The sequence below is a fragment of the Pollachius pollachius genome (assembly GCF_949987615.1).
Source record: "Pollachius pollachius genome assembly, chromosome: 2".
In the NCBI taxonomy this organism is placed as follows: domain Eukaryota; kingdom Metazoa; phylum Chordata; class Actinopteri; order Gadiformes; family Gadidae; genus Pollachius; species Pollachius pollachius.
Window position 1 is genome coordinate 43,879,279 of NC_136935.1, and position 27,438 is coordinate 43,906,716.

The 27,438-nt window shown below is 43.1% G+C and overlaps 1 protein-coding gene across 5 annotated transcripts in view; it reads left to right on the top strand.

The window, feature by feature from the left end:
- Positions 1-5,099: 5,099 nt before the first annotated feature.
- The window catches only part of LOC307070770 (adhesion G protein-coupled receptor E5-like), a 38,922-nt gene continuing 16,583 nt past the window's right edge, over positions 5,100-27,438 (top strand). For all 5 annotated transcript variants that reach the window (XM_079729409.1, XM_079729410.1, XM_079729412.1 and 2 more), the window contains exons 1-6: positions 5,100-5,367; positions 6,503-6,565; positions 6,933-7,070; positions 12,238-12,366; positions 12,490-12,534; positions 14,764-14,808. In XM_079729409.1, the coding sequence (XP_079585535.1) occupies positions 5,331-5,367; positions 6,503-6,565; positions 6,933-7,070; positions 12,238-12,366; positions 12,490-12,534; positions 14,764-14,808 (457 nt within the window). In that variant the 5' untranslated portion in view covers positions 5,100-5,330. The remainder of the gene's footprint in view (positions 5,368-6,502; positions 6,566-6,932; positions 7,071-12,237; positions 12,367-12,489; positions 12,535-14,763; positions 14,809-27,438) is intronic.

Consider the following 27,438-nt stretch of genomic DNA (forward strand, 5'->3'; position numbering starts at 1 on the left):
GCCACTAGGAAGTAGGATCGAACACATAAGCTGTAATTACCATACATAGCCACTAGGAAGTAGGATCAAACACATAAACTGTAATAACTATACATAGCCACTAGGAGGGCAGGACCCGACATAAGCTGCAATAACTATTCCAGCCACAGATGGCAGCACCTTTAGACAGGTGAGGAGGGCGGAGCCAATACGACACATAGGACACGCCTACTCGGTATTAAAGCAGGGCCTGGAGCCAACAAAATCAGAAACATCCGGCAGTCCATACTAGCGAGTTAGGTACAGAGGCCTACTGTTTGTCGCTCACACGCGTGTCCATACAATTCCCCTCCTTTTGCTTCATAGTTACCATACCAAAATACTTTAACAAATAAAGTGAGTTAAAAGCGATCCGGATTAGACTACTTTCTTCAAGAATGCAACACAATGTAGAACGAGAGGCAGGAGAACATTGGGCAAGACAACAATCAACCACAAACAAATAACAAGACTCAGGTGGGCAGGGAAAGAAGGTAACGACGAGGATACTAGACGAGGCTCAGGTGAGGGGCGGAGACACAGAATCACAAGACAAGGGAAACCAAACAGGACCCATTTTCCAGGAAAAACGGGCAGCGTTCAGGCACGCATCGCAGGACAGTTTCCCTCAGCAGTCTACGTTCGCGTCAGAAACCACACTCAACTTGGCGAAAGTGCACTCCACTAAGGTCAGGGATGTTCGTAACTGTCTAGACACGGTCCAAGGAATAGAGAAATAACTTCATCACAGCCTCACCGAAGCGCCTGCAGTGCTTTATGGCAAATAATCGCAACAAAAAACGCCTCCCATTGTAGCTATGCGGAGCTAATGAAGCTTGTGTATTCGATCCTGCTTCCTTGTGGCTATGTGGGGGCGGCTTATGTGCTTAAAATACGCAACAATCCGACCAAACTAACCAGGGGCCTCTGCGAATAGTCAAATCTCCTAACCTTTATGCCTCCTTTCCATAACCTTTGTTGAAAACGTCATCGGGTCAAGGAGAGATGAAAAGGTGTTTTCTTTTCGAACATAGGAAAAGACAGCACTGTTGAAAATGAATTGGACTCCAGTTTTCCTAACCGACGTCATTGCGCGACGGCGAGTATTGCTGACCTCTAGCATCTCTAGCGTGGAACTACAGTTTTCTGAAGTAAGACAACAGGTGCTCTTCCGATCCATGCGTTCTTGTCGTATTGATTTCAATCAGGTTGTTGCCAACAGTGAGAATCACTTAGGTTGGACTTGGCCAACAGGAATATTTTAGGCCCCTTGAATCCCAATTCACATGTTGAAAAAAAGAGGCTCAACTTATGTTGATGTTGAAATGAACTGCCCCCAGTAGGCTTTCTTAATGGCCCACTAGGCAGGATCGGCTATTTCTTCGCTGTTTTATTGATGTGCACTTTTCTCTACACAGCTCCCCCTACAACGTTGGAGTAGAAATTTTACAAGACTGTCGTAACAACTCGTTGAGGACCCTTCCCCACCCACTTCTACGCTAGCCATGTGCATTTGTTTTCAAAGAAGCTGGCGAATGCGTGGAGCCATGTCCGGGGTAGGTGTTCATAAAGAGTAGACATGGTTATACATTTTGAAATCATGTATTTGTGTTGTGTTACAATAAACGTAAACCCATCCTTTTCTATAGTTGATGGGGAGATGTTATATCCTAGATTGGAATTGTTTTATCTTTGGTTGTTGTACAGGACGATCAGTGTAAGAGTGTTGGCCAACATAATACATAAGGATAGCATGAACAATTTGCGCAGCAATCATACATTTATGTATCTGCTCAAGTACATCAATTGTGTACTTGTTGGAATTACAGGGAGATGAATTCAGACATCGAGAGGGTATGAATTTTCTTCTCTTCTAATCTTCTGCTTTACCGCGTCTTTCATGCGTCTTCGCGTAGAGTCGGTAAACTTAGTCGGTGGCATGTTGCTTGAAATATGGCCGCCATAAAGGATTATGGGATACCACTATCTCCTTCCCTTTCACAAAGGAAGCTCAGGAGTAACCTATGCTAAAGGAGGGTTAAAGGAAACATCAAGGCTCCTTTCCTAAGCATTTTTAGAATTCGAACCACCTTTCCTCCAAGCACTTCCGGGTCATCTCCATAGGAAAGGAAATTTCTTGTGCAAAAAAGAGAATTCGTAGAGGCCCCTAGTGTTCTATAGATATCTATGGCCCTCAGGCTTACTTGAGTGGTGTTTCAGAGAAGTCCATCTGTCGGAAACAAGTGTACCATCAGAAGGTTCCGCCAAGCCTAGTACTCACGATTTTGTCATAAATGTACATATATGAAGTACAAACAGTGTATATTTTCACAAAGGGTCTAAGATTGAATGATGCAAACAAAATAATTAAATTAATTGCTGTCTATTGTTATTGTGGATATTTTCTATCAAAATTGCGAACCAGCAGTTGTGTGAGTGCTTTAGCATTTGCCCTGTAGTACGGGCAACCGGAGTTCGCGTCCTGAGTACGTAATTTAATTCTTGGCGTTGGCTTATTTTTGTTTTTTCCTTTATATCAGAGAAATTAGGCCCAACAATTGACTTTTTATATAATAAATATGTGTAACAATATCCCTAGAAACCAAATAAAACCCATGGTAAAGTTAATGTCAGAGTTGGGACAAAGTCACTGTTTGGCAAGTCCCAAGTAAGTCCCAAGTCTTGGCAGTCAAGTCCGAGTCGAGTCCAAGTCAAAGTCACACCAAAGCCAAGTCGAGTCCAAGTCCAAGTTCCAAACTTTTTCAAGTCTTGAACAAGTCACCATGTATTTTCACTTAATGTCATGATTAGGCTATTGATCATAATTTCAACATATCACTCTGAAGTACAGTAATTTCTTATCAATATAGATATGACATGCTCATTGTTTCTGTCTTCAAATGTGTTATGATATGCGCATGCGCCGAAATCTTATGTTGTAAAAAGTAGCCCAATAATGTGGGAAAACTGCCCAATCTGGCAACACTGCTGAACGTCCTCACCTCCAGCGTCAACGTAAATCAATGAGACCAACTGAAACGAAGCCGATATGAAACTTAAACTGTGATTCTGAAGAAAGCATAAATGATATCGAAATTCAGTTTAGATATTATTGAAGATACGAGTGTGTAGATTTGTTACATTTTTTGAACGAAGGTAAACGGTTGAACAATGATTTAGTTACGATGTCTTAAGTGTCAGAGGCTCGCCAGACCGCTTCAATGGGACCAACTCAAAATGCAGCCGATATGAAACTACAACTGTTATTCTGAATAAAGTATAAACGATATCGAAAATTTGTTTTGATATTATTGAAGTGTGGATTTGTCTTTTCTCGCTGTTTTTTCATCTTCACGGAAGTGAATGCGTCTTGGGTGTCTAGCCCTCTAGGCGGGAAATAGGTTAGATATCTAAAACAAATGTTTTCGACTCAAGACATGTCGAGTCATTACAAGTCAAAGAGGCAAAGTCAGAGTCAAGTCTCAAGTCAATAGCAGTCAAGTCTAAGTCGAGTCGCAAGTCATGCGTAATTTTGTCAAATCGAGTCTGAAGTCATCAAAATCATGACTCGAGTCCAAGTCATGTGACTCGAGTCCACATCTCTGGTTAAAGTTAATATTAATGTTACTGATAGTGAAGCCTTTGTCATAATGACAAAGACAATGCTGCATGGAAAATTGTCAGCCACATAAATTCCATTCAGGTGAGTTTCTCGGCAGGCAGGCAAGACCACTTCTTTAGAATAAATACTATTGTTAGTTAGTCAATTAGAATATTCAAAGAAATCGAAAATAAATGGCATGAAATGTCAGTAATCCTGCCTAAATTACTCACTGCGTGGGGATTGAACCCCAAATGACCGGGTGCAAGTCCGACATGTGACCTCAAGACTATCTCCCTGTTTCTGGATCAATGGTCAATATTCAATTAAAATACGTTACGCTTAATACTACTTATGCATTCAACAGATCGGCGATTTTTTGCCAAATGGCCTCCTTGTATTTATTAATGGTTAATAAATACAGGGACCGTATTAATGGTTACGGTGTTCCCTTTTTTAAAATTATTATATGCTTGTACTCCTCATATACCTCCACAAGCAGCTTCTGTTCGCTGATGGAAAAGATCCCGTTCGGTCCTTTTCGGACATTTGATCCATAATTCGACATTCACGGTTCTGGGCTGGTTACATATCTCATGAGCGTGCGTAATCCACGATAACATTAGCCTGGCTTGAACTAACCTGAGCAAGGAGCGGATGAACTGCGTTGATGGAGTGGCTTCAGCCTCAAGTGGGAGTTGGCTTTATTTCTAACTGGTCTTAATCAACTTAGCGCTGCCTTCGTTGGCGACTTTGATGGAATACCCCTCAGGTCTTTTAGTAATGTGGCAAAAGGGCTTCCACAGCATAAACTTGAATTTCATCACGCCTGCACCCACCCAGAATATTTCTAGTTACCATGTTTCGAGTTGTGACTTGTTGCGATTTGTACTTTGTTTGACAGGGGTTTAACTTCAAGTACAGGTAAGAATAGTTTTTGTTATGAATATATTGTGAAATAGTAGAAGTAATGACTCTCTTTCATTCTTTCATTCGGATGGCACTTTTATGATAATTGTGCACGTTCACACTCCATTCCTTCTCCATCGTGTGGCAGGGCCCTGAACACCAGTGACATAGCGGCCATGGGTGTCCAGATACTGCCCGCCTACAAAGACCCCTACCATGGACGCTCTCTCACTAATGGCGAGCTGGGCTGTTTCCTCTTCCATTACAACACCTGGATGGAGGTCAGACAGCTGCATGCAGCTCCAGACCTAGTCCTAGGCCCTTTGGCTGCACTTGTTTATTGCCAAGGCTTGGCACAGAAGATTACCAATACTTCTGTGCCAAGGAGTATTTGTTTCAAGTTCACCTCAATAGTGAACTTGAAGAGGGAGAGCGAGACAGAGGAAGAGAGAGAGAGATAGAGAGAGTGGGAGAGAGAGGGGGAGAGAGAGAGAGGGGGAGAACGAAAGAGGGGCGGGTACGTGAGCACTGAGTGAGGTTGGCTGAGAATGAGAGTGTGTGACAGGGAAACTGTTGGAGACGGACCGGGAGGATTAAGCGTTGCACTTTAACACAATATCTCCCTTTTGAAGGAGATTCAAGCTTTCTTTCGACTTGCTCTATGCCCGGGCGATTACTGGCGATTACTGGTTTTACTGGGTTGTCTGACTACGGATGAACTCAAGACAACAGGCCTATTCTATTCAGTAACAGACGGAATACAATACGACTACAGTTCATTCATAACTATTTAGATGTTAAAATGACGTCTAATTGTAGGAAAATCCTCCTTATACTGGGTGAGTCTAGACATGCGTCATACTTTTGTGTGTGTGTGTGTGTGTGTGTGTTGAGAGCATGAAAGGGTGAGAGAGAGAGGGAGTGAGAGAGACAGTCATACACACTTGCTCATACACACTTGTGTATGAGCAAGTGATAGGGGGTAGAGGGTATTTCACTACCTGATTTGAAGCGTTCTGCAGAACATAACCAAATACAACACTTTGCTTGACAATGTGCAAGAGAAGATATCGATTATAGATTGAATTATGATGCAATGAGGAAAATCAGAGTTTCAAAAATCTACAGCTCCTAAAATGTTTACAAAATGATTTAGTATCCAATATTTAAATGAATCAAATATGACAAAATAAATACACAATATACTCTAGTCTCTAGTTCACCTCTATGTACTTCTGGTACATAGAGGTCTGGTTGAGATAAGTACAGTTTTTAATCTGTCCCGATCTCCTAGAGAGAGAGGGGGTAGAGGTAGAGATTGAGAGAGCTAGAGATGATGAGAGAGCAATGCTGACCCACACGGCCAGACATTATACCTCTCAGCGAAGCACAAAAAAGTCATGGAGGTTTTGTTTGGTCGTCTGCAAACCCCTGCCCCACTGCCAACAAAGACCTCACTGTAGCCCATTGAGTTGTGATCACAGCCAATCTGACTCAGTTAAAAACAGCGTCTGCTGCCCACTCACTCAGTGTTTTGTTGAGCACAAAGGTATTATCAGTAAATGTAGACAGTGGTATGCATGAGAGGGTTCTAGAATACACTGGGATGGAGTACAAACAGTGTTTATAAGTCAAGTAGAAATCTGGAAGACATCGAGTAGGAACACAATCTGGTGACAAATGACACAAAAAAGAAAGAAATAACAGAACCATCCCTCTGCAGGTTGTGTGCTTCCTGCAGAGGGATAAGATCAACGGGGAGATGGGGGAAGTGGTGCATGGATGTTTCTAAACTGTAAATAACATCCTTTTTTTTTGTAAAAGAATGAGACTCCAACTCAAATGTCAGACCACTGAAGATTGTTTCGGTGGCTTGGGTCATGGCTGCCTGACTTATAGAATCGAAGCATAACGTTTTGGAAATTAACTCTCTCTCTCTCTGTCTCTATCTCTCTCTCTCTCTCTCCTCCACAGAGTTACTGTTTATTCTCAAGGGTGTCTCTTCTTTCTGCCGACATGGACCCTTTGATGCCCCCAGTAACTATGTCATCTTCCTCTGTTGTTTTAAATGGGTAGCATAGGTGTGCGACTCCCAGCTTAATAGTTCTGGGATTGGCCTAGCCCAGGACGGAGAGTGGGTTGACTTGTACCTGAAGGGTTGCTATTTAGACTCCCTTGTCGATACGTGTCTGAACAAGACACCTAACTCTAACTGCTTGCCTTGTGTGGATGACTCCTCCATCGGTGTGTGACTGTGTGAATGTGTGTATGAATGGTTGTATGTCGCTTTGGAAATAAATGCCCACTAAATGTAAAATGTGAAAAATATTAGCAAGATACCTGCCCATTGATGTCATGATTCTGAAAAGTACCTCCAACTTAATGACTCAATATGTGTGCACAGGGACAAAAGAAGAGTGTGACTATATATTGGGTTGTGGAAACCACGCCAAGTGCTACAACGTTACGTTTGGTTTCTGCTGCAAGTGTGTGTTCATGGAGCTGAACGATCTGGCCCCCTTAATCATCGAGCTGTGTAAGGGTACGTTGCTGTACCTGTTTGAGTACATTCTTGTGAGGACAAATTATGACCAACGTGAGGACCCAGTGCTTACAATCCCGATTCTCCGGAGGTGTGTGTGTGTGTTTGTGTAAAGAGTGGCGAAGTCCTGCCTTTCTATATCGGGTACATGGGTCCTCAAAATGAATTTCTGATGCATGTATTTCAATTGCGACATGAAAATTATTTTCTGGTCCAGTTTGAATTGTGCCATGAATTTCACATACGTTGTTTGTGGTTGTTAAAGATACTTTTCATGCAAAGAAAACTACAATTTATCACAAAGAAGTTTGATATTGTTAGGTTTTGTGTGAGGCTGCTTTGTGAACTACAGCTCTTCGCTGCTCTCAACGCGAATGATATACGTAACAACCCGTACTTGGGACTCTGGTACAGACATGGCGATCTCTCTGCTCCACTTCACCGCTTTTTTCCAAGGGGAGGATAACAGCATCAAAAGAGGTGAAAGCAATTATAAGTCGGGGCATGTGGAGAGTTTGTTATGCCGATGGGGAGATTGTTGGTCTTGTCTACGCCAGTCGCAGGGAGTGGTGTTATCAGTGGTTAATTTGAGCCAGATCCTGCTGGAACAAGATCCGGCACCTCTTAATTTTGGTCTCCCTGTGTTCCGGTACTTATTTGGGCAGATCCGGTACCTCTTATAAAAAAAATAAAAAATAAAAACATGTTTAAAATGAAATAATAATATGCATATATTAATTTACAGAACAAATCCCAAGAATTTCATGTCATATTCTCAATTTAATTTACAGAGCAATCCCTGCAAAGTATTTAGGTTAACTATATAAGGGACTAGGATTAGTGTGTGTCTGATGGGGGTGGGGGGGGCGTGTCATCACGATGGTGGCCCTCCATCGTGATGACATCGTCCATCGGTACAACCCTAGTAGGCAGTGTATTTTGTTTTAGTTCCATTACCTCTAACCCTCGAACTAATGCGTTGTATTATCCATCCATCTCGGAGGTCCAAGGACGTTGCCTAGCGACAAGCATGAACACACCTCTTTTCCTCGGACGGCGAACTTGCTTGCTCGGATGAACTCAGAGGAGGCCGAGCAAGGATTCAGAGAAAGAATTCAAGATGGCTGCGCCCACTGTGACTTGAAGTATGAATTGTTTTCATTGTGTTTGGACCGCTTTGGTGGTTTAAATGGCAATATCACTCGTATTACTGCAATACCTTACTGCGTCCGTATCTCTGCCTATGGCCTATAGCAGGGGTCTCCAACACGTCGATCGCGAGCTACCGGTAGCTCTCGGGCAGGTTTTCAGTAGCTCGCCTGATATGTTGACCGAGTGAATTGTTAAAAAAAAATATATATATATATAATAAATATATATTCCGACAACAGTAAAAGCACCTCATCTCACTTACATTCACATATATGTCACATTGGTCTCCCCCCTCCAATTCAAAAAATAACAGGCCTATCAACTGCGAATAAAAAGAAAATGTAGCCAAAGTGTGTCTTGAGTGACGTTGTATGCTCACTAAGCTAAAGTGAGGAGTTTGGTGGTATTAGCTAGAACTTTAGACAGACAACAAAGATGGAAAACCAAGGTGGCCAAGTCAAGAAAAAGCAGAAAACATACAATTTCCATGTGGAGTGGGAATGCGAGTTCTTCTTTACTAGCGTGAAGGACAAGTGTGTTTGTCTCATATGTGGGAGCAGTGTTTCGGTCAGCAAAAGAGGTAACGTGGAGCGCCACCACACTCAAGTCCACAGTAACATTGCACAGGATTTTCCAGCAGGCAGCACTCAACGGACTGAGAAAGTGAACCCTAAAGCAACCCTTAAAAAACAGCAATGTTTATTCATCGGACCGACGAAGAAAGCCAACGCAGCCACGGAGGCATCATTCAAAGTGGCACACATTTTGACAAAGCACAAGAAGCCATACACCGATGGCGGGATGGTGAAGGAAGCAATGACAGCGGTGGCCGACACATTATTCAAGGACCATAAAAGTAAGACTGAAATCATGTCCGCTATCGCTGATATACAGCTTGGTGCTAACACGGTGGCCCGGCGAGTGTCTGCGCTCTCTGCCGATGCAGTGGGTCAGTTGGAGCGGGACATGATAAGGTGCAAATGGTTTTCCATTCAGGGTGACGAGTCTGTGGATGCGGCTGATACCGCTCAGATGGCTGTGCTTGTCCGGATGGTTTTTGAAGGTTCACCAGAAGCTTCCACCAGAGAGGAGTTTTTTCATGTTGCTTCCTCTAAAAACCACAACCAGAGGAGTCGATATTTACAACGTTGTGAAAAAGTACTTCGTTGAAAACAACGTGCCTATTGAAAAGCTGGTGTCTATTACAACAGACAGCACACCAGCTATGACAGGACGCCACTCAGGATTTATTGCACTGTGCAAGGCCGACCCGGCGTTGCACAGTGAACCACCACTGCATCATTCACCAGCAGGCTATATGCGCCAAAGTCATGAGATTTGATCATGTCATGACACCTGTCATTAAGATCATCAACTCCATTCGTGCAAAGGCCAAGTAGCACACAAGCTTCAAACTGCTCCTCCAGGAACTGTCTGCTGAATACGGTGATCTTCTCCTCCACACTGAGGTGAGGTGGCTGAGCCGAGGAAAAATACTGCATCGCTTCTGCTCATTGCTGAATGAAATCAAGGCTTTCATGGAGTCAAGAGAGGAGGACACTACACTTTTGTCTGATGCTGAGTGGCTGCTTGATCTTGCGTTCCTGACAGACATGACAGAGAAACTCAATCAGCTCAACACCCAGTTACAAGGTAAAGACTGAACAATTTCTGACATGATCAGTGCTGTTAAGGCTTTTAAAGCAAAGCTGTCATTCTACCTTCAGCAACTGAAAAACAAAAGACTGCAACACTTCCCAACAGTAGTTAAGATGTTAGATAGCCATGCAGGGGACTGACTTTGTTTTGGATGTCAATAAATATTGTGACCTCATGTCAAAGCTGGGCCAGGAGTTTGAGGATAGGTTCAAGGATTTTGAGAAGCTGGAGCCATGCGTGGCATTCATTGCCAACCCATTTATGGAGGTAGACATCACAGAGATTTCAGAAAAGATGGCTGAACTGTTCACTGTCAATCCTGAGGAGATGGAGATGGAGGTTATAAATCTCCAGAATCATGTTCAGCTTAAGTCTCAGCAACACTCACAACATTTCTGGAGCCTTGTAGACCCAGAAAACTATAAGAACATTCACCAAGCAGCACTTAAAATTTCTGCTTTATTTGGTTCGACATACCTTTGTGAAGCTGCTTTTTCTGACATGAATGTCATTACATCTAAATTCAGAACAAGACTGACAGATGAACATTTAAATGACTTTATTAGAGTGAACCTGAGTGCATACACTCCAGCATACACCTCTTTGGCGGACTCCATGCAGTGCCAGCCATCTCACTAACTTTTAAAAAGAGTTAGGAGTTAGTGTACTTATGTCCCATGTCTACAATAAGATGCTTGTAAGATGGTGATAATGGACATTGAACTTTGTGGCCTATAATAAGAGGTGTATAATGGTAATGTTTCCTTTGACATTGATGTGAATTTTCAGTGATTTATATGAAAAAGTGTAATGTTTCCTTGGACCTTGATTTGAATTTTCAGTAATGTATATGTGGCCCACAAGAAGTGTAAAGTAGTAATGTTTTCTTGGACCTAATGTGAATTGTCAGTGATGTATATGAAAAAGTTAAATGTTTTCTTGGACCTTTGATGTGGAATTATTTTTGATAATCATTGGGCATTGCAATTTCACATGTGTACAAACAGAAGCTTGAGTCATAAATGATGTAAATAAATACAAGCGATATGATGCAAGTAGCTCTTGGCCACTCAATTCTTTTTAAGTAGCTCTCAGTGGAAAAAAGGTTGGAGACCCCTGGCCTATAGCCTACTTATTTTGGAGCGCCTGGTACTCTGCCAATGCTACCGCAAGAACAGCTTTCCGGGTGGCGTCCATGTTTTTCTCCAACGACCGAGCGAAACATAATAAAAAACTTGAAGTGTGGGCGTGACGTCACATCCGATGTCCGAGTCGGTTTGCAGAGAATACTAAAACGCACGTCTCCGGATCCACCCCCCCTCTGCGTTCCGGGACCTCCCACTGTACAAATTAAGCACTGGGTGTAATGCCGCCTTCAAACCGCTTCGAGGTTCGGAAGCTCTTACGTGTCTTTACGTAAACCTTCCCTTCTTCCGAAAAAAGAGTGTTCAGAAAAGCCCCTCAGAAGTTCTTGAAAAAAAACAGAAAAACATAGTTCGGGAGACTGGACTTGATAACAACTACAAGTATGGATGCCCGCAGGGACCTCTTTGCGCTTCTTTTCTGAATCAGATGAATCAATTATTAGAACTGCTTGCGATGTTGGACCATGAGCGAGAATCGATCAGGTAATGTTGATAATTGTAAGCTATAATGTATCTGTCATGAAACCTTACTAGTTGTCCATCATTAACTCATGAACTCATGCTATTGAGTTGACTGTTTGATATTTGGCTCGAAGTCATAAATGAGCCCTCTACGAATAGTCAAATCTCCTAACCTTTATCCCTCTTTTCCTTTGTGGAAAACGTCATCGGGTCAAGGAGAGATGAGAAGGCTTCCTTTCGAACAAACGGTCATGCGCATGCGCAGAACCACCTAGGGAGCATAATCTGATAGGTAGCAGGAATTGGCAGAACACCGGCCAATGCCGCGGGCTGATATGACATGTCGCATAGGGAAGTTATCACATTTCCAACATTTTTATCCCAGAATGCATTGTTATGCGAAGCAATGCAACGCATGCTTGATCTGAAACACGCATATTCTGTTTTCTCTATAGCCTTTAACTGAACAATTGCACAATAAACGGTCAAACTCTTGGTCAGACATGAAAAATTATCATTTAAATCCACAAACAACATATGTGTAATCCGGGGCATATAAAGACTAGGACTAGAAAATAATCTAGTCCTATCTTTCTCAGCATTGAAACCCATTCATATTTTACGATCGAATAGTTCCTATGGGGGTCTACCGGAAGGGGCGGAACTTCGGCAATCTATACTGCCGTCTTGTGTGGGCCAATAACATTCCTCTATGTCCTTGTGTGTGGTCCCTCCCGATGGTGTGACAGACATCAACGAGTGCTCCAGGGAAAACATCTGCGGTTCCAATGCCCACTGCAACAACACCATCGGAAGCTTCACCTGTACCTGTCGCTCATGGTATACGAAGCAGGATGCTATAAATTCCGACTGCATTGGTGAGACATTTGTTTGTGTGGAAGTTGTTTCTGTTTTTTCTGTCACAACTGTAAATGTTTCTCAACCATATCCAGCATAATGAGTCTTCTTTACTATGTTTCAACCCCTCAACTTCCCCCCAGACGAACCAAGGAACCATGTAAAGCTCTCGTCTTCACCTTCACCAGGTATTGTTCTTTAACGTCTGAATAAACTTAGGCCCCGTTTACACAAGGACGCTTGCGGGTAAAAACAACAACATATTTTATCGGAAGTGCCTTTTGTTTAAACGGTGATGGTGTTTTTGGGGCTTAAAAACGCAAAAATCTGAAACCACCCTCCAGAGTGGAAAACTTGAATACGCTCGGCCGTAGCGTTTCCGTCTACACTGCCAAGGCGCAAAACTCTGCTCAGATCTGCTCACGTCGCGTACGCGTTTACATCACATACAGCACCAGTGCAGGGAAATAAACAAACATGTTGTATTATTTCCATGCGTCGGACCGTCAAGCTGCTCTGGCAGCTCTAATAAACTTACAGGAGTCTTTCCACGAAATGTACAGGATATGTACAGATAGTATTACTGAACAGAGAAGGATCTGTAATTATGTTTAGCCGCCTGACATGCATACCCAATCGAATTCCACACACTTTTGCGTCACCGTATGCACGCAGATTTCCTCCCGAAAACGCTTGTCTAAAGGCGGAATAAAAAGGTAAGACGCGACGCCACTTTTGCGTCTTCTGTTCAGACCGTCATCATGTAAACGTAGCCTTAGTCTTACACACTATTTCAAAGTGGCGAATCCTCTCACACTTACGGCAGCGTTTCCCTGTTGCGGGACATTCCCTGGGCTCATGCGTCCTCACACACCTAGAGCAGCTGTTGTCACGCGTTGGTCTCTGTGCTCCTTTAAACGGTTGATAGCCTGCACCTGTTGCATGCCTCTTCTCAACCGGCTTAAACTGCTTGAGTTTGCGTGTGACTGCACCTACTTCATGTTCCATGGAGTAGGCGCCAGCATTTTGCGCTTTAATCAGTTCAAACTGACGAGTCGTGCTGATTGCTTTTTCAAGTGTTAGATCCGATTCTAATTGGAGCTTCTGCGACACTTCGCTATCCAGTATGCCAATGACGATGCAATCTCTTATGTGTTCATCCTTAGCTATTCCAAAGTCACAGTATTCAGCCTGTTCATAAAGATGTCTCGCAAACATCTTTATGAAACATCTTTACACTCTCCCCCTGTAGCTGGGAACGTCTGTGGAAACACGCATGTCCGTGGATGGTGCTCCGCCTCGGCACAAAATGCTTGTTGAACTTGTTAATTACCTCATCGTAGTAATCATCCTCATCGTCTCCAAACATATCGGCTCTGCATTTTTTCCCATCGCATACAATGGAGCGTTTACTTCATCGCCGTCTTCTTGGTTGACTTTCGCTGCAATCCGATAATGAGAGAAACACTGTCTCCAGGCCTGTCTCCTGCCAATATCTGCTCCCTTGTCAGATTTTGCTACCTGGCGGTTCTGCGCATGACAACACTATTGATCCGCGATGTAGTATTGGGGTAAAATACACATAATGTACCCCTGAAATCTCCAATAAAGACGTCATAATACAGAATCAGAGTCTATTGAATCATTCTACCCTATCAAAAAGTGATACCTTATGTGTTTGGTAGCGAATTTAATCTGTAGACCACATGCCTCTATCAAACGATCCCACTACAGAATCACGTTATTTTACACCACTACTCACCCCATGTACTCTGCATGAATATGGGGAGCATATTTTGATGCTGTATGATAACGTCTTCATTGGAGATTTCAGGGGTACCGAATGTGTATTTTACACCAATACTCAATAGCGTCGTCATACATATGCGCAGAACCACCTAGGTAGCAGAATCTGATAGGTAGCAGAAATTGGCAGAACAAGGTCAATAGGCTTGTTTTTGATGAGGCATGCAGCTTCGTTTGCCATGCGTCAGAAATACCTGTGATAACTTCAGATGCGACGAGTCACCTGGCTTTCAAAACTCGCGGCAGTTTCAGGTAAACAACTTCCGTCTGCTTTTCTGGGCATTTGCTCTCGAATAAGTGTGGACACAAGACACTCCCCTCAACATATCAAAATGTTGCCCTGGTTGGTTGGAATTGCCACGTGGAATTTTCCACGTGAGAAATGACACAACTCTTATCAAAGAGGCGTGCCCTCTCCCAAACTATGCTTGTTCAAAAAATGAAAAGTGCACCTGTGTCCGACTTGACGTTGTGGGAACTTGACGAGTTTCTGACTCATTTGTTTGTGTGGAAGTTTTTTTTTTTTTCTGTTACAACTGTAACTGAAACTCAACCATATCCAGTATAATGAGTCTTCTCTATTGTGTTTCAACCCCTTAACTTCCCCCCAGACGAATCAAGGAACCACCTAAAGGTCTCGTCTTCACCTTCACCAGGTATTGTTCTTTAACGTCTGAATAAACTTAATCTTGCACACTATTTCAAAGTGGCCAATCCTATCACACTTGCGGCTGTTGTAGCTGTTGTCACGCGTTGCTCTCGGTGCTCCTTTAAACAGTTGATAGCCTGCACCTGTTGCATGCCTCTTCTCAAACAGCTTAAACTGCTTGAGTTTGCGTGTGACCAGGGTCCAAAACTAACTTTTTCACTTACCAGCCAGGCTGGCTGGTAAGTGAAATTTTTTACCAGCCAGGCAGATATTTTACCAGCCAACCAAATAAAAATTGCTTTTAAGTGTTGTGAATTGCTATCAGTATTATTTAACATGTCATTTGGGTCTAATATGCGATTCTCAATCAATATTTTAATAGTATATGCACTAATACTAGTAGCAATGTATGTTAAAATATGAATCACTGTTTCTGATTTTAGCTCAACCAGACTGCAACAGCCCTAAATAAACATGAATATCTGACCAGTGGTGGACAAAGTATTCAAAGACATGACTTAAGTGAAAGTTCTTTTTTTTTAATTCATGTAAAAGTGGCTGCCGGGCAATACAGATAAATCAATTAAGAATAGTTTTGACCAAATACAGATATTTTGATAATATTGCAGGAATGACTGTCTGTGCTTTAACAAAATATTTACACAAATAACATACAAAAAGAATAATCAATAATGCAATTATGACTAAGTGGATAAAATGCAAATAACAAACAGCTAGGAAATCAGGAAGGAACACCTATGCTGTATCACCATATAAACATATACACAATCTAAAATGATATCTATACAGAGTATAATATTGTTATATTGTCCAGCTATATTGCATACATGACAACATGTATCACTGACTTCAGTCTTCATCGGACAGTCCAGTCAAAACACAGCCATCTTGGTCCTCCTGGTCCTCTGGAACATAATCTGGTCTTCTGGAACGGACAGTGTCACTGTGCCACAGGTGAATGGCAGTAGAGGGATCAAAATCATTGACATCTGGTGAGCAAAGCTGGATTGTCATGAGATCTGACAGTGATGAGGATGTGAGATTGGACCTCCAGTCAGTCTTGACCTATATTGAGGAAAAAAAGCATAACACATTGAGTCAGTGAAAATGTACCTTGTTGGCACACAAAGGAAAGTCAATCCTGTGTTACATCAAATGAAAATAAAAAACATCAGTAGATAATAGAAAATACTGCTTGATTGTTTATCTTGATTGAGATAAACATGTCACATGAATACTCTTCGACACACTCGAAGGAGGGATTTTGATTGAGTCTTTACCTGCTTCATTGTACTGAATCCCCGTTCGCAGTCAGCAGTGGAGGCAGGGACCGCTAGCACCAAATCAATCAAGTCAAGCACATCAGGACACTGTTCTCTGTCACGTTGGTTGACTTTTGACCAGGACGTCGTCTGCACCGTCTGTGTTTGTGCATAGATCCTGCTCTTCAATATAGTCCACTGATCTGGTATTTTCTCAACACAGACACCAGCGGAGGTCAGCACTGGTCCAAAATGTTGGCATAGAGCCTCAATCTCTCTATCCCCAAAATCTGGAAATGGCAGAATACATACAGTATAAGAGCCAGATTTGAAAATGGCATTCTACCTATTTTGAAACTGAAACTGCTCTGCTGTTTAAAATTCGGTATTTCGGTATTATTATTGGAACCTGTTCTGACACAAAGAACCAACCTGTTTCTACAGATTCTCTATCAGTCCAGTTCTTGAAACTCGCCAACATGGTTGCACGCAGGACTCCCTCACTAACATCCTGAAACCTGTCATTCAAGCTGTCCCTGAGTCTTGAGAGTAGAGTCTGCCCTGCGGTCTTGACTGCTCTGTCGTCATTCTTTCCCACACTTAACTTGACTCCTTCAAATGTCAGACCACTGGTGGCCTTCATCATTGGCCCTGCCCTTAAGTTGAAAATTATACACATAACACATTACTACAATATTTTTTCTTTTCTTATATCCTTTATCAATTAATTAATTGAATAGTTTATAGTTGCTCACTGCATATTAATGATCATTTAAATAATCACACTGACAAACCTGGTTTCATATTTATCCAGCACAGCCTGGGTGGCAAGCAGGGAGGCGTGTGCCTCTGCCAGGGTGATAGTAGGCTTCTGCAGAGTGGCAGAGAGGCTGCTGAGGTGGCTCAGCACATCAAAAAGGAACCCACAGAACTGTAACAGAGCACTCTCCTTTGCCAAACTATGGAACTTCTTTGCTTTAGCTTGAGGCACACTACGGACCCCCTGTGTGTCAGGGGATTGAATCTGGAATATACACAGACACAAAAAAAAGACAATGAAGCTGCTGTACTTTATATTACATATTACATTAAGTGTTTGTGTAGGCAAACTATTAATTAATGTGTCAATAACCTGTTCAAGATGCAGCACAATGGCTGGGTATCCCCTCAGGTAGTGGTCCAGCGCTCGAAGAAGGTGGCCCACCCAACGAGTTCCGCCGATTCTTGTTGGCATGAGGGGCTTTGCTTTGAGAGTCGCGTAGCTCTTTATTAGATTAGCCCTGTTTAGGGGACTTTTGTGGTAGAAAGAGTACAGTCCACCCAGTAGTTCATCCATTCCGCGGAACATGGCAGATTCCTTGATGGCATCAGAGAAGGAGAGCTCCAGACGGTGAGCCATGCAATGAACACCAATAACGTAAGTCTTGTCCCCTTTCAGTCTGGTCACAACCCCACTCTTCCCCCCTGACATGACAGCAGCCCCATCTGTGACACAGGCTACAAGTTTCCCCTCCCACCCTTTACAAGCTGCATCCATTTGATCTTTGATGGCTTGAGTAATGTTAGCAGAATCAGCTTTCTCCACAGCTTCAATGCCAATAAATTTCACATTCACATTCCCCTTTGTACAAAAACGTACATAGACTAACTCCTCCTCCTTCACGGCAGTATCTGTGGATCCATCTGATAAAATAGAGCAGAATTTGGTCTCCTCCAACTCCTCTGAGTTTGATTTGTTCCGCCTTTGCTATATATTTTGTGAATAACCTACACTCCACTTCATTTCTGTAGGTTTTCCCAACCTTCAGGCCTTTTTTCTCATCCAAGCTGTAAAGAAGGAAAGAGAAAAACATATTCAATTGCTATGAAATAATAAATGAAATTACATATAATAGTGCATCATACTTCATTCATGCTTATGCTGTGAAATATTAACATTCCCAAATCAATAAATTGCTGGAGGCAACAGCCAATAGTAACATTAGGCCACACACTTTACTTTTGATATAAATATCAACAACCATCATGTTCTATCTTGACCACGTTTGTTACATAGTGTGTGTGTGTGTGTGTCAGAGAGTGGCGCTTATTTAGCTTAGTTATTGATTAAGCTGTAAGCCGTTACATGTAGTTAACATATAATATAATATTTGGTGGGTAACAAAAACACAAAACATTAACACGAGGTTAGATCAACTTACTTGCACATCCATTTAAAATCTGAAAACGGCCGAGCATTCTTGGCAATCGCATGGGAGGTGCGGAACAGTATTGCCATCTTCTCCTTAGTTGCCTCCGGTAATTTAACCAGAGAGATAACACAGGGTGCCTGTTGAAGAGGCTCTGACACTTTTTCCTCAGCAATCAGGCAGTCTTTGTGGGACTGAGAATTTTCGTGGAATACGATTGTTTCTAGCTTCATGGTGGTGCAGCCAACCACAAACGCATTTCCCCTCCGCTTTCCCTTTGCGTGAGCACTGCAGACATGACAAAACATTTTTTTTTCTTGGGCTGAATGCACTAGCCATGGCCTTGCGACCCGCCATCTCTCGAGGAAATGCCGGCTAACGTTAGCAGGTTTAGGCGGCTGAGACTGAGCGGGAGCGGGAGCAGGAACAACAGCAGCGGCAGCATTATCCTCCGTCTCTTGGTCGTGGCCGCGGGTCTTCGGAGTGTCGGGAATCGGCATGCTCTTTTACTTTTCTTTTTGCTTTTTTTGCGGGAGGCTCCACTATATCCGGCCAGCATCTCCACATCCTTGCTTTCTTCTTCGTCTTCTTCTACTACTGAAATGCGTACGACCGTAATGACGGCGCGACGCACTTACGTGACCAAGATCGTCTCTGCCGATAACTCGAGAAGCATCTCGCTGCGGCCTGCGGGAAGGCGGGGCGTGCCCACATCACGGGCGAGTGCATTCTGGGATTGCGTCAAACAAACAAAACTGAGGACTTGAGCCAGCGAAGGAGAGATTTATGGCTGGCTAGAGTTAATAGGCGAGACTTCAGCCGACTACTCATAGCGAGGTCTGTTCCCAACATTTCTCCACAGGTAACGAGAGAGTTACCTGTGGTAGTAGTTAGAGTTAGATCGGGAGCGTAAACTATGTTCCCCGGTCGCGTTTTTTCGTAGGTGGAATCCGGAAAAAGTTCCGCCTCAAGCGCTAGGATTGGACAGACAGCCTGTCAGGCAAACTCACACGCTGACTCCTAACCCTAACCATAACCATAACCGTAACCCTCACCCTAACCATAACCCTCATCCTAACCCTAACCATAACCGTAACCCTAATATTCATTCTTCCGGATTCCACCTACGAAAAACACCGGTCACATACAAAGCGGGGAACATAGGGATGACCCCGTTACCCCGTGATCGGTCTAGCACACAGTCTATACATTATTTTATCACAGGGAGTAAGTTGTAACGTTACGATGGATGGTTTCCATTTGATAACGAGCGAACGAAGCCATAATATTGATAACTCAGAACGACAACTCACTTCACTCAGTTCAGACAACTATACGCTCAATATACAACAGTTAGGAACCAATCAGATCGCTTGATTTATGCCACCCGTTTTATATATATATATATATATATATATATATATATATATATATATATATATATATATATATATATATATATATATATATATATATATATATATATTCGGGCGCAAACAATCCCAGAATGCACTCGCCCGTGATGTGGGCGGGGCGTGATGTCACGCCCCGCCTTCCCGCAGGCCGCAGCGAGACGTACTTGGAGAACTCTGCTGGAAAGACACGTTACTCTGTCAGGAAACTAGCAGATACCAGCGTCGTTCTCCTCCAGTAACGAAAAATTAAATTTTCGTCGGTAAAAAAAATAATAACTCGCCAGAGAGGCGAGTGGTCTTAAAAATTTACCAGCCAGAGACAAAATCTACTCGTAATTGGCGAGTGGCGAGTGTTAGTTTTGGACCCTGCGTGTGACTGCATCTACTTCATGTTCCATGGGGTAGGCGCCGGCATTTTGCGCTTTAATTAGTTCAAACTGACGAGTCGTGCTGATTGCTTTTTCAAGTGTTAGTTATGATTCTACTGGTTGGTACTGGTTTTCTCTCCCCTTAAAGTCCTCTCCCCCCTCCTCTCTAGTCCCCACATTGTCACCACCCACCGCAACCTCAAAACTCTCTCTCCCTCTACGTTTGCCTCAACTGTTCACTACCTTCTTTTGAACAATTCTCTCAACTATCCACAGAGGAATCCTCTGTTACTCACACTCTGCTATCCTCCCTCTCCTCCTCTTTGGACTCCCTCTGTCCCTTCCACTCCAGACCGGCGCGATCTTCACTCCCCCCTCCTTGGCTGTCTGAATCTCTGTGGACCCATAGAGCAGAGTTGCGGGCAGCTGAGAGGAAATGGAAGAGATCAGACTGTCCTAATGATCTATCTCACTATCTCTTTCTTCTCTCTGATTTCACCTCCACTGTGTCAACAGCCAAATCTGCCTTCTACCGGACCAAAATTAACTCCTCCGCCTCAAACCCCAGGAAACTGTTTTCCTTGTTCTCTTCCCTCCTCAACCCTCCCTCCCCTCCTCCTCCTTCCTGCCTCACTGCTGATGACTTTGTTACCTACTTTACCCAGAAAGTAAAGGACATTAGCTCCTCTTTTATCACTGCCACCATCCTCCCTCCCCCCACCCCCACCTCTGCCTTTACCCAATTCATCCCTCTCACCTCAGACGAGGTCAACAGAATTATAACATCTAACCATGCCACCACCTGCCCCCTGGACACTATCCCTTCCTCCCTCCTCCAGGCTGTGTCAAACGACATCCTGCTATTTCTCACTGCACTTATTAACTCCTCCCTCACTTCTGCCATTGTTCCAACGTCTTTCAAGACTGCCAGAATAAAGCCTCTCCTCAAAAAACCAACCCTTGATACCACTGACATCCAGAATTACAGACCAGTATCTCTTCTTTCATTCCTCTCTAAAACATTGGAACGTGCCGTCGCTAACCAACTGTCCTCTATCCATCCTCCATCTCTCATCTAACAACCTACTTGACCCTCACCAGTCAGGCTTCAAAAAAGCACACTCCACTGAGACGGCTCTCCTCGCGGTGATTGAGTCCCTCCGTGCGGCCAGAGCTTCGTCCCTCTCATCGGTTCTCATTCTCCTTGACCTGTCTGCAGCATTTGACACTGTGAATCACCAGATCCTCCTCGCCACTCACGCCGAACTTGGCATAGCTGAATCTGCCCTTCCCTGGTTCACATCCTACCTGATGAATCGCACTTATCAAGTAACATGGAATGGCTCCTTGTCCAAACCTTGCACGCTTGATACAGGTGTCCCTCAAGGCTCTGTACTGGGGCCTATTCTGTTCTCCCTCTACACCAGATCTCTGGGCTCTGTAATTACATCCCACGGCTTTTCCTATCACTGCTATGCTGACGACACTCAGCTATTTCTCTCTTTTCCCTCATCTGACAAGGCCCTGATTGCAACACGCATATCTGAATGTCTGGCAGAAGTCAGCACCTGGACAACTGCCCATCACCTGAGGCTTAACCTCAACAAGACTGAGCTCCTCCTAATACCAGGGAAAGATTGCCCACACATGGACTTACTGGTCACTGTTGAGAACATCACTGTATCTCCTTCTCCAATTGCCAAAAACCTTGGTGTAGTGTTGGACAATCAGTTATGTAGCACCGCAAACATCACTGCGGTGGCCCGATCCTGCAGATTTGCCCTTTACAACGTCCGCAGGATCCGGCCCTTTCTCTATAGCCTTTAACTGAATTGCACAATAAACGATCAAACTCTTGACATGAAAATTTATAATTTAAATCCACAAACATGTGTAATCCGTGAAACCCATGAAACCCATTCATATTTTACAATCGAATAGGTCCCATGGGGGTCTACAGCTATTGTTGCCTGAGATTTTCCCACAGTGGGAGGGAGAAAGTGGACCAGACTAAAGTGATTTATAGTGGAAAACCTCCAGAATGGATTGAGTTGTTTTGTTCTTGAGGAATTATCTAGTTCAGAAATATTTCATGGAGTAAATAGCTGCAGTAGAAAACGTTGCAATTGCCTACATTGACTGGGGCTGAGAGCTTTGCTGGTATGTCTCGTGAAACAACATTGAAGGCCAAAGTATACTACTCCGACTCAAGTCAAGTCATAGCTTTGGTCAAGCAAGTCACAAGTCAAGTCATAGAAATATAATAAGCTGGAAGACAACCTTCTTAAAGTGCTGGACTTTATTTGCAACAAATACTTCAATATGTCGCAAAATGTATGACTTTTATGTCCAATACTCCTTCAAAGAGGCCTCACTCTTTCATGTGAGGCCTTTCATGTGCCACGAATGAAGCTTCACTACACAGAAGCTACCACCAAGTCAAATGTAGGAAGAAAGTAGTTCACTACACGTGAAGCTACTTTAAGTTAATTGAAACTACATGTTTAAATTACCTAATTAATTAGTGTTTTTGCCAGTGTGTATGTTCTTCTTTCCTGAATCACTGAATGGCAGCAATTCAGGAATATACATAAGACTGTTTTTTGAATGTTTGAAGTGAAAGTTTGAGGAGGTGTTTGTTCTGTCTCTTAATCCCAGAACTTCCATCTGCTCACTGGTATTCACTGGATTACTCAAAGATTTGACCACACACTCGCGCTCTTGAATCTTGCGGTTTACCTCACTCTCACATGATCACAGGCATGTGTTTAGGTTGGTATCATGTCCAAGATGTTATGCTTTTAGACACACGTGTCTACACCTAACCCTAACAGCTCGCCTTGTGTGGATGACTCCTCCATTGGTGTGTTACTGTGTGTATGAATAGTTGTAAGTTGCTTTGGAAATAAATGTCTTCTCAATGTAAAATGTAATGTACATTTTCTTAGTTTGATCCCCAATATCCCTGAAGGCATCCATTAGAAAGATACCTGCCCATTGATGTCATGGTTTTGAAAAGTACCTCCAATTTAATGACTCAATATGTGTGCACAGTGACAGAATGTCACTGTGTGAACAGAATGTCGGTATATGTGGAAACCACGCCATGTGCATCAACACTCTGGGGAGTTTCTGCTGCAAGTGTATGCCCGGGTACAAGGAGTTGAAAAATAGGCCTGACTTCACCTACGGCGGGCAGTGTTTGGGTACGTTCCTGTTCACTTTGTTGCAGGATGTGTTTTGGCGCATCTTGTGAGGACAAATAATGACCAATTTGAGGACCCTGTGCTTACAAGCCAGATAGTGGGGTCGTATAAGGCTCAGTCATTTCAAATTTGTGTTTAAGTTTGGTTTTCACTTCCAAGTTGAAGTTTAGGGTATACAGAAAAATTTGAGTCCGAGTGTCAAACACACAGATGAAAAATGGCCTCTAGGGGTAAATGTACCCCTATATGTAAACTGCTACAACTTTTGATTAGATTATCCAATTTTAACATATGAGGTATGTATGGATTCAGAATTAAAAGGAGAAACAGCTATACCAAGCATTTGGTGACCAGATAAAAATAAATACACTTTCATCCCAAAATATTACATGGACACAAGCGAAATTATGCTTTTTTTGGAGATAAAGTCTGGAAATGTCCTCAAAGTTGCTATGAAACATGATTTTTAAAGTTATTGTAAATAAAGGCTGTGTAATGACTCGACTGGATTTAAGATTGGTGTTCAGAATATCCCTATAGCACAAACATAGCTAGGATACCCGTACACAAATATGGCTGCATATAGCCTACGTGATATGAAGCACCCAACTTGCAGGCCTTTTGTTATTGTTGCACTTTTTAATTATTTTGCTGCTTTCATCCATGAAAAATAAGGTTATAGTAAAGTTATGCCATCTACTGCCACAAGAGGGCAGACTAGCAGACACATTTCCCTTCATTTGACAATCAAGCATCTGTGCTAATTTCTCTCTGGCAATATTGGTATGTTGAAGGTAAGATAACAACAATGAACATGTTTGGATGCTAAGTTATGTTTTTAATGAACTTGTACGACAAATAATGTGTAATAAATTGTGAAATATCAACCACAGCTAGTAGCTAATAAATCCAAACAGTAGCTAGCATTAACATTAGTCATTTTGCTAGCACCAGTTAAAGCTAACTTTAATGCTGGCAGCAGGATGGAATGAATAGGTCTACTGGGTCTTGCACTTGTGTAAATTTTAGGTTTTTAGCTGTTTATTATACATAACATACTTAAGTTTGATTTGGTTACAAAAAGGTAAATACAAAACTATTATATTTTATCTTTCCTGTTGACAAAATACAGGAGTTCAACAAGCAGGGTATGGGCTGCTTGAATTCTGTTTTTATGAGATGGCTGAGGCAAGAAAATGGGAATTGGGCATTCTGTGCCAAAAAGAAACTGAGGAACAACTTGTTTGCCCTCTTGCGAATCCAGTTGCCAGTCATAGAGTGGGAGCCTACAAAGAAATCATCAACCTTGTGAGTCAGTTTAGAGCTATTGGTGCGGCTCCCCACCCAGATGTAGATCTTCCAGATGAAGAATTGATGCAGCAGAATCGTGCATCCTGGCACAAATCATGTCGTCAGCTTTACAGATCCTCAGCATTTGAACACGCAAAAAAACGCACTGCCCGTGAGGGATTGCCTGGTGTAAATAGAAGATCTTGTCGGACTGGAGAACCTGTTAACCGCAATCTATGTCTCTTCTGTGCTAAAGAAACAGATGCAGTAGACCATTCTTTCCAGAAATTTTCACTTACCCAAGAGATACATGACAAGGCAGTTAAACTAGGAGAAGATCGTATTCTGGCACTCCTTGCAGAAGGAGATCTGGTTGCTATTGAAGCAAAGTATCATCTGAAATGCTACACAATGTTTAACCGCCGTTACAATGTGATTTGTAAACAAACCACAGTGAGTGAAAACCTTGAAATCACAGCAGAAAATGAATTGCTACAATTCATAAAAGAAGAAATTAGCGGGGGTAGTAGAGTCTTTGCTTTGCAAGATCTAGCAGAGATGATGACTGAGAGACTGGAACAATATGGTATCCAGAAAATCGTGAACCGGACACGCCTAAAGGAAACAGTCCTCAAGAACTTCCCTGATTTGACAGAGGAGAAAGGTATCAGGGACAGAGTTTTCATTATGTGTTCGAAAACTGCTAGGAAGATCATATCAGACACATCACAAACACCAGATGAAGAAGCGCACACATTACTAATGGCAGCTTCAATCCTCAGAAAAGCAGTTTTTAATCATGAAACTCCATTTAAATTTGATGGCTCATTTCCCAGTGGTTGTGAAGAGACGTCTGTTCCCCAGAAAATGAAGTATTTCTTCCGCCATCTCCTCACAGGACCCAAATCCTCAACAGATCAAGATAATTCCAGACAGACTCTGTCTGTGAGTCAGGTGGCCATGCTAAATATGACCTCTCTTTCAACAAACTTGAAATGTGAGCCTCCACTTGCAGTGTTCCTTGCCCTTGATTTGCATTCGGAAACAAGAAGCAAGAAGTTAGTCAATCTGCTACACAAATATAAACTCACAGTATCATATGAGAAGGTCCTCAGCATGGAAGTTTGCTTTGCACAGGCCATTGCACAACAGACCAGGAAGAATGCAGATATAGTCTGTCCTACAAATTTGCGTCGGCAAATTTTCACAGTTGCAGCCCTTGATAACTTGGATCATAATCCCACATCACGCACTGCAAGCTCATCCTTCCATGGAACTGGGATTTCACTATTTCAGTTTCCTACATCAGAGAAGCCTGGGTTGCACCAAGAATGTCTGAAAATCAAATAAAAGAAATCAGGAGAAAGCAGCATAGTAGGACCCATCCTGCCTCATTCGTATACATCTGTACCACCTGTGGGCCGGAATCTTGTTACCCAACCTCCAGTTAAAGTTGTGCAGCCAGTGGTGAGAGGTTCATTTGATGCAGAGAGACAGCATGAGGAGGCATGGATGAAGGCAGTAAATTACATCCTCTATGTCAATTCTGATTTAGAAAGTGGCACTCCAACAATGTGGTCTTCATTCCATGCTGCTCGATCTGATGTTGTCGGACAGCCGGAAAAAAGCATTGAGGCCCTCCTGCCACTTTTTCATGACAAAGCAGCAACCCCAGAAATGATTCACCATGGAATGAACCTGGTGAAGAAAAACACTGAGCACCTCAACCCACAACAAGTCCCTGTGATGGTAGTGGACCAACCCCTGTTTGACCTTGCAAAAAAAATGCAGTGGACCTTCCCTGACATCTTCGGAGAAGACAAGTTTGTGGTGATGTTAGGTGGGCTCCACATTGAAATGGCTTTGTGGAGTACCATGGGAGATCTTCTGCGTGGATCAGGATGGCCTGAAGCCCTGAAAGAAGCTGGGCTAGTGAATTCAGTGGCAGCAGCCACATCATTTCTGAAGGCATCCAATGTAATGAGAACAAGATATGCCCATCAAGTTACTGTTGTGGTACCCCACAGCCTTCTACAGCGAGCCTATGAGGACAGTGGAACTGAGATGGTCCTTGAGGACTGGGTTGAGAGAGTTGCCCATGAGAGCCCAACATTCTCCTTCTGGCTGCTTTTGTACAAGTACCAACAGAGTATCTTCATGTTCATACGAGCACATCGCGAACGGAAGATCGAACTCATGGTCACAACCCTGCAGAAGCTTGTTCCTCTGTTCTTTGCTCTCGACCATCATAACTATGCCCGGTGGCTTCCAGTCTTTATAAAGGACATGGACTGTCTCCCAGATAGTATCCGGGCAGAGTTCGAAAAGGGACATTGGACGGTAACTTGCAGCAATCGACGCTTTTCAGCTATGCCGATTGACCAAGCACACGAGCAAGCCAACAAAAGGGTGAAAGGAGTGGGTGGCATAATTGGCCTCACAGAGAACCCGGACATGTTGGAACGCTGGATTGTGACAGGCCCGGAAATCAGCCGTGTCCTGGAAGAGTTTACCACTGTAAATGACAGTGATGACTCCGAAAGGCGTCCTCATCACGAGGAAGGATCAGTATCACAGCAGCGTTTTCAACGTCACACCAAAGACCTGATGGAGCTGTTGCTCAGCAATGGGAATCCCTTTGAGGAGAGCAGTAAAGACCTGGTTACTTTAGATAACAAGGTGTGCGAGTCTGCAGCCGCTGCAGCATCGGTCCTTAAAGTTGAGTCAATGGGACAAGAGCAGTACAACAACTTCAAAAAGAATGTGCTGGACTCACATGACACACCACTGACAGCTCCGATCAAGCGAAACAACTTGATGTTGTTCCATGAGAAGAAAACACGCAAGAAGACAGCAGCTAAACTGAGGATGCAGCACTTCAAACGT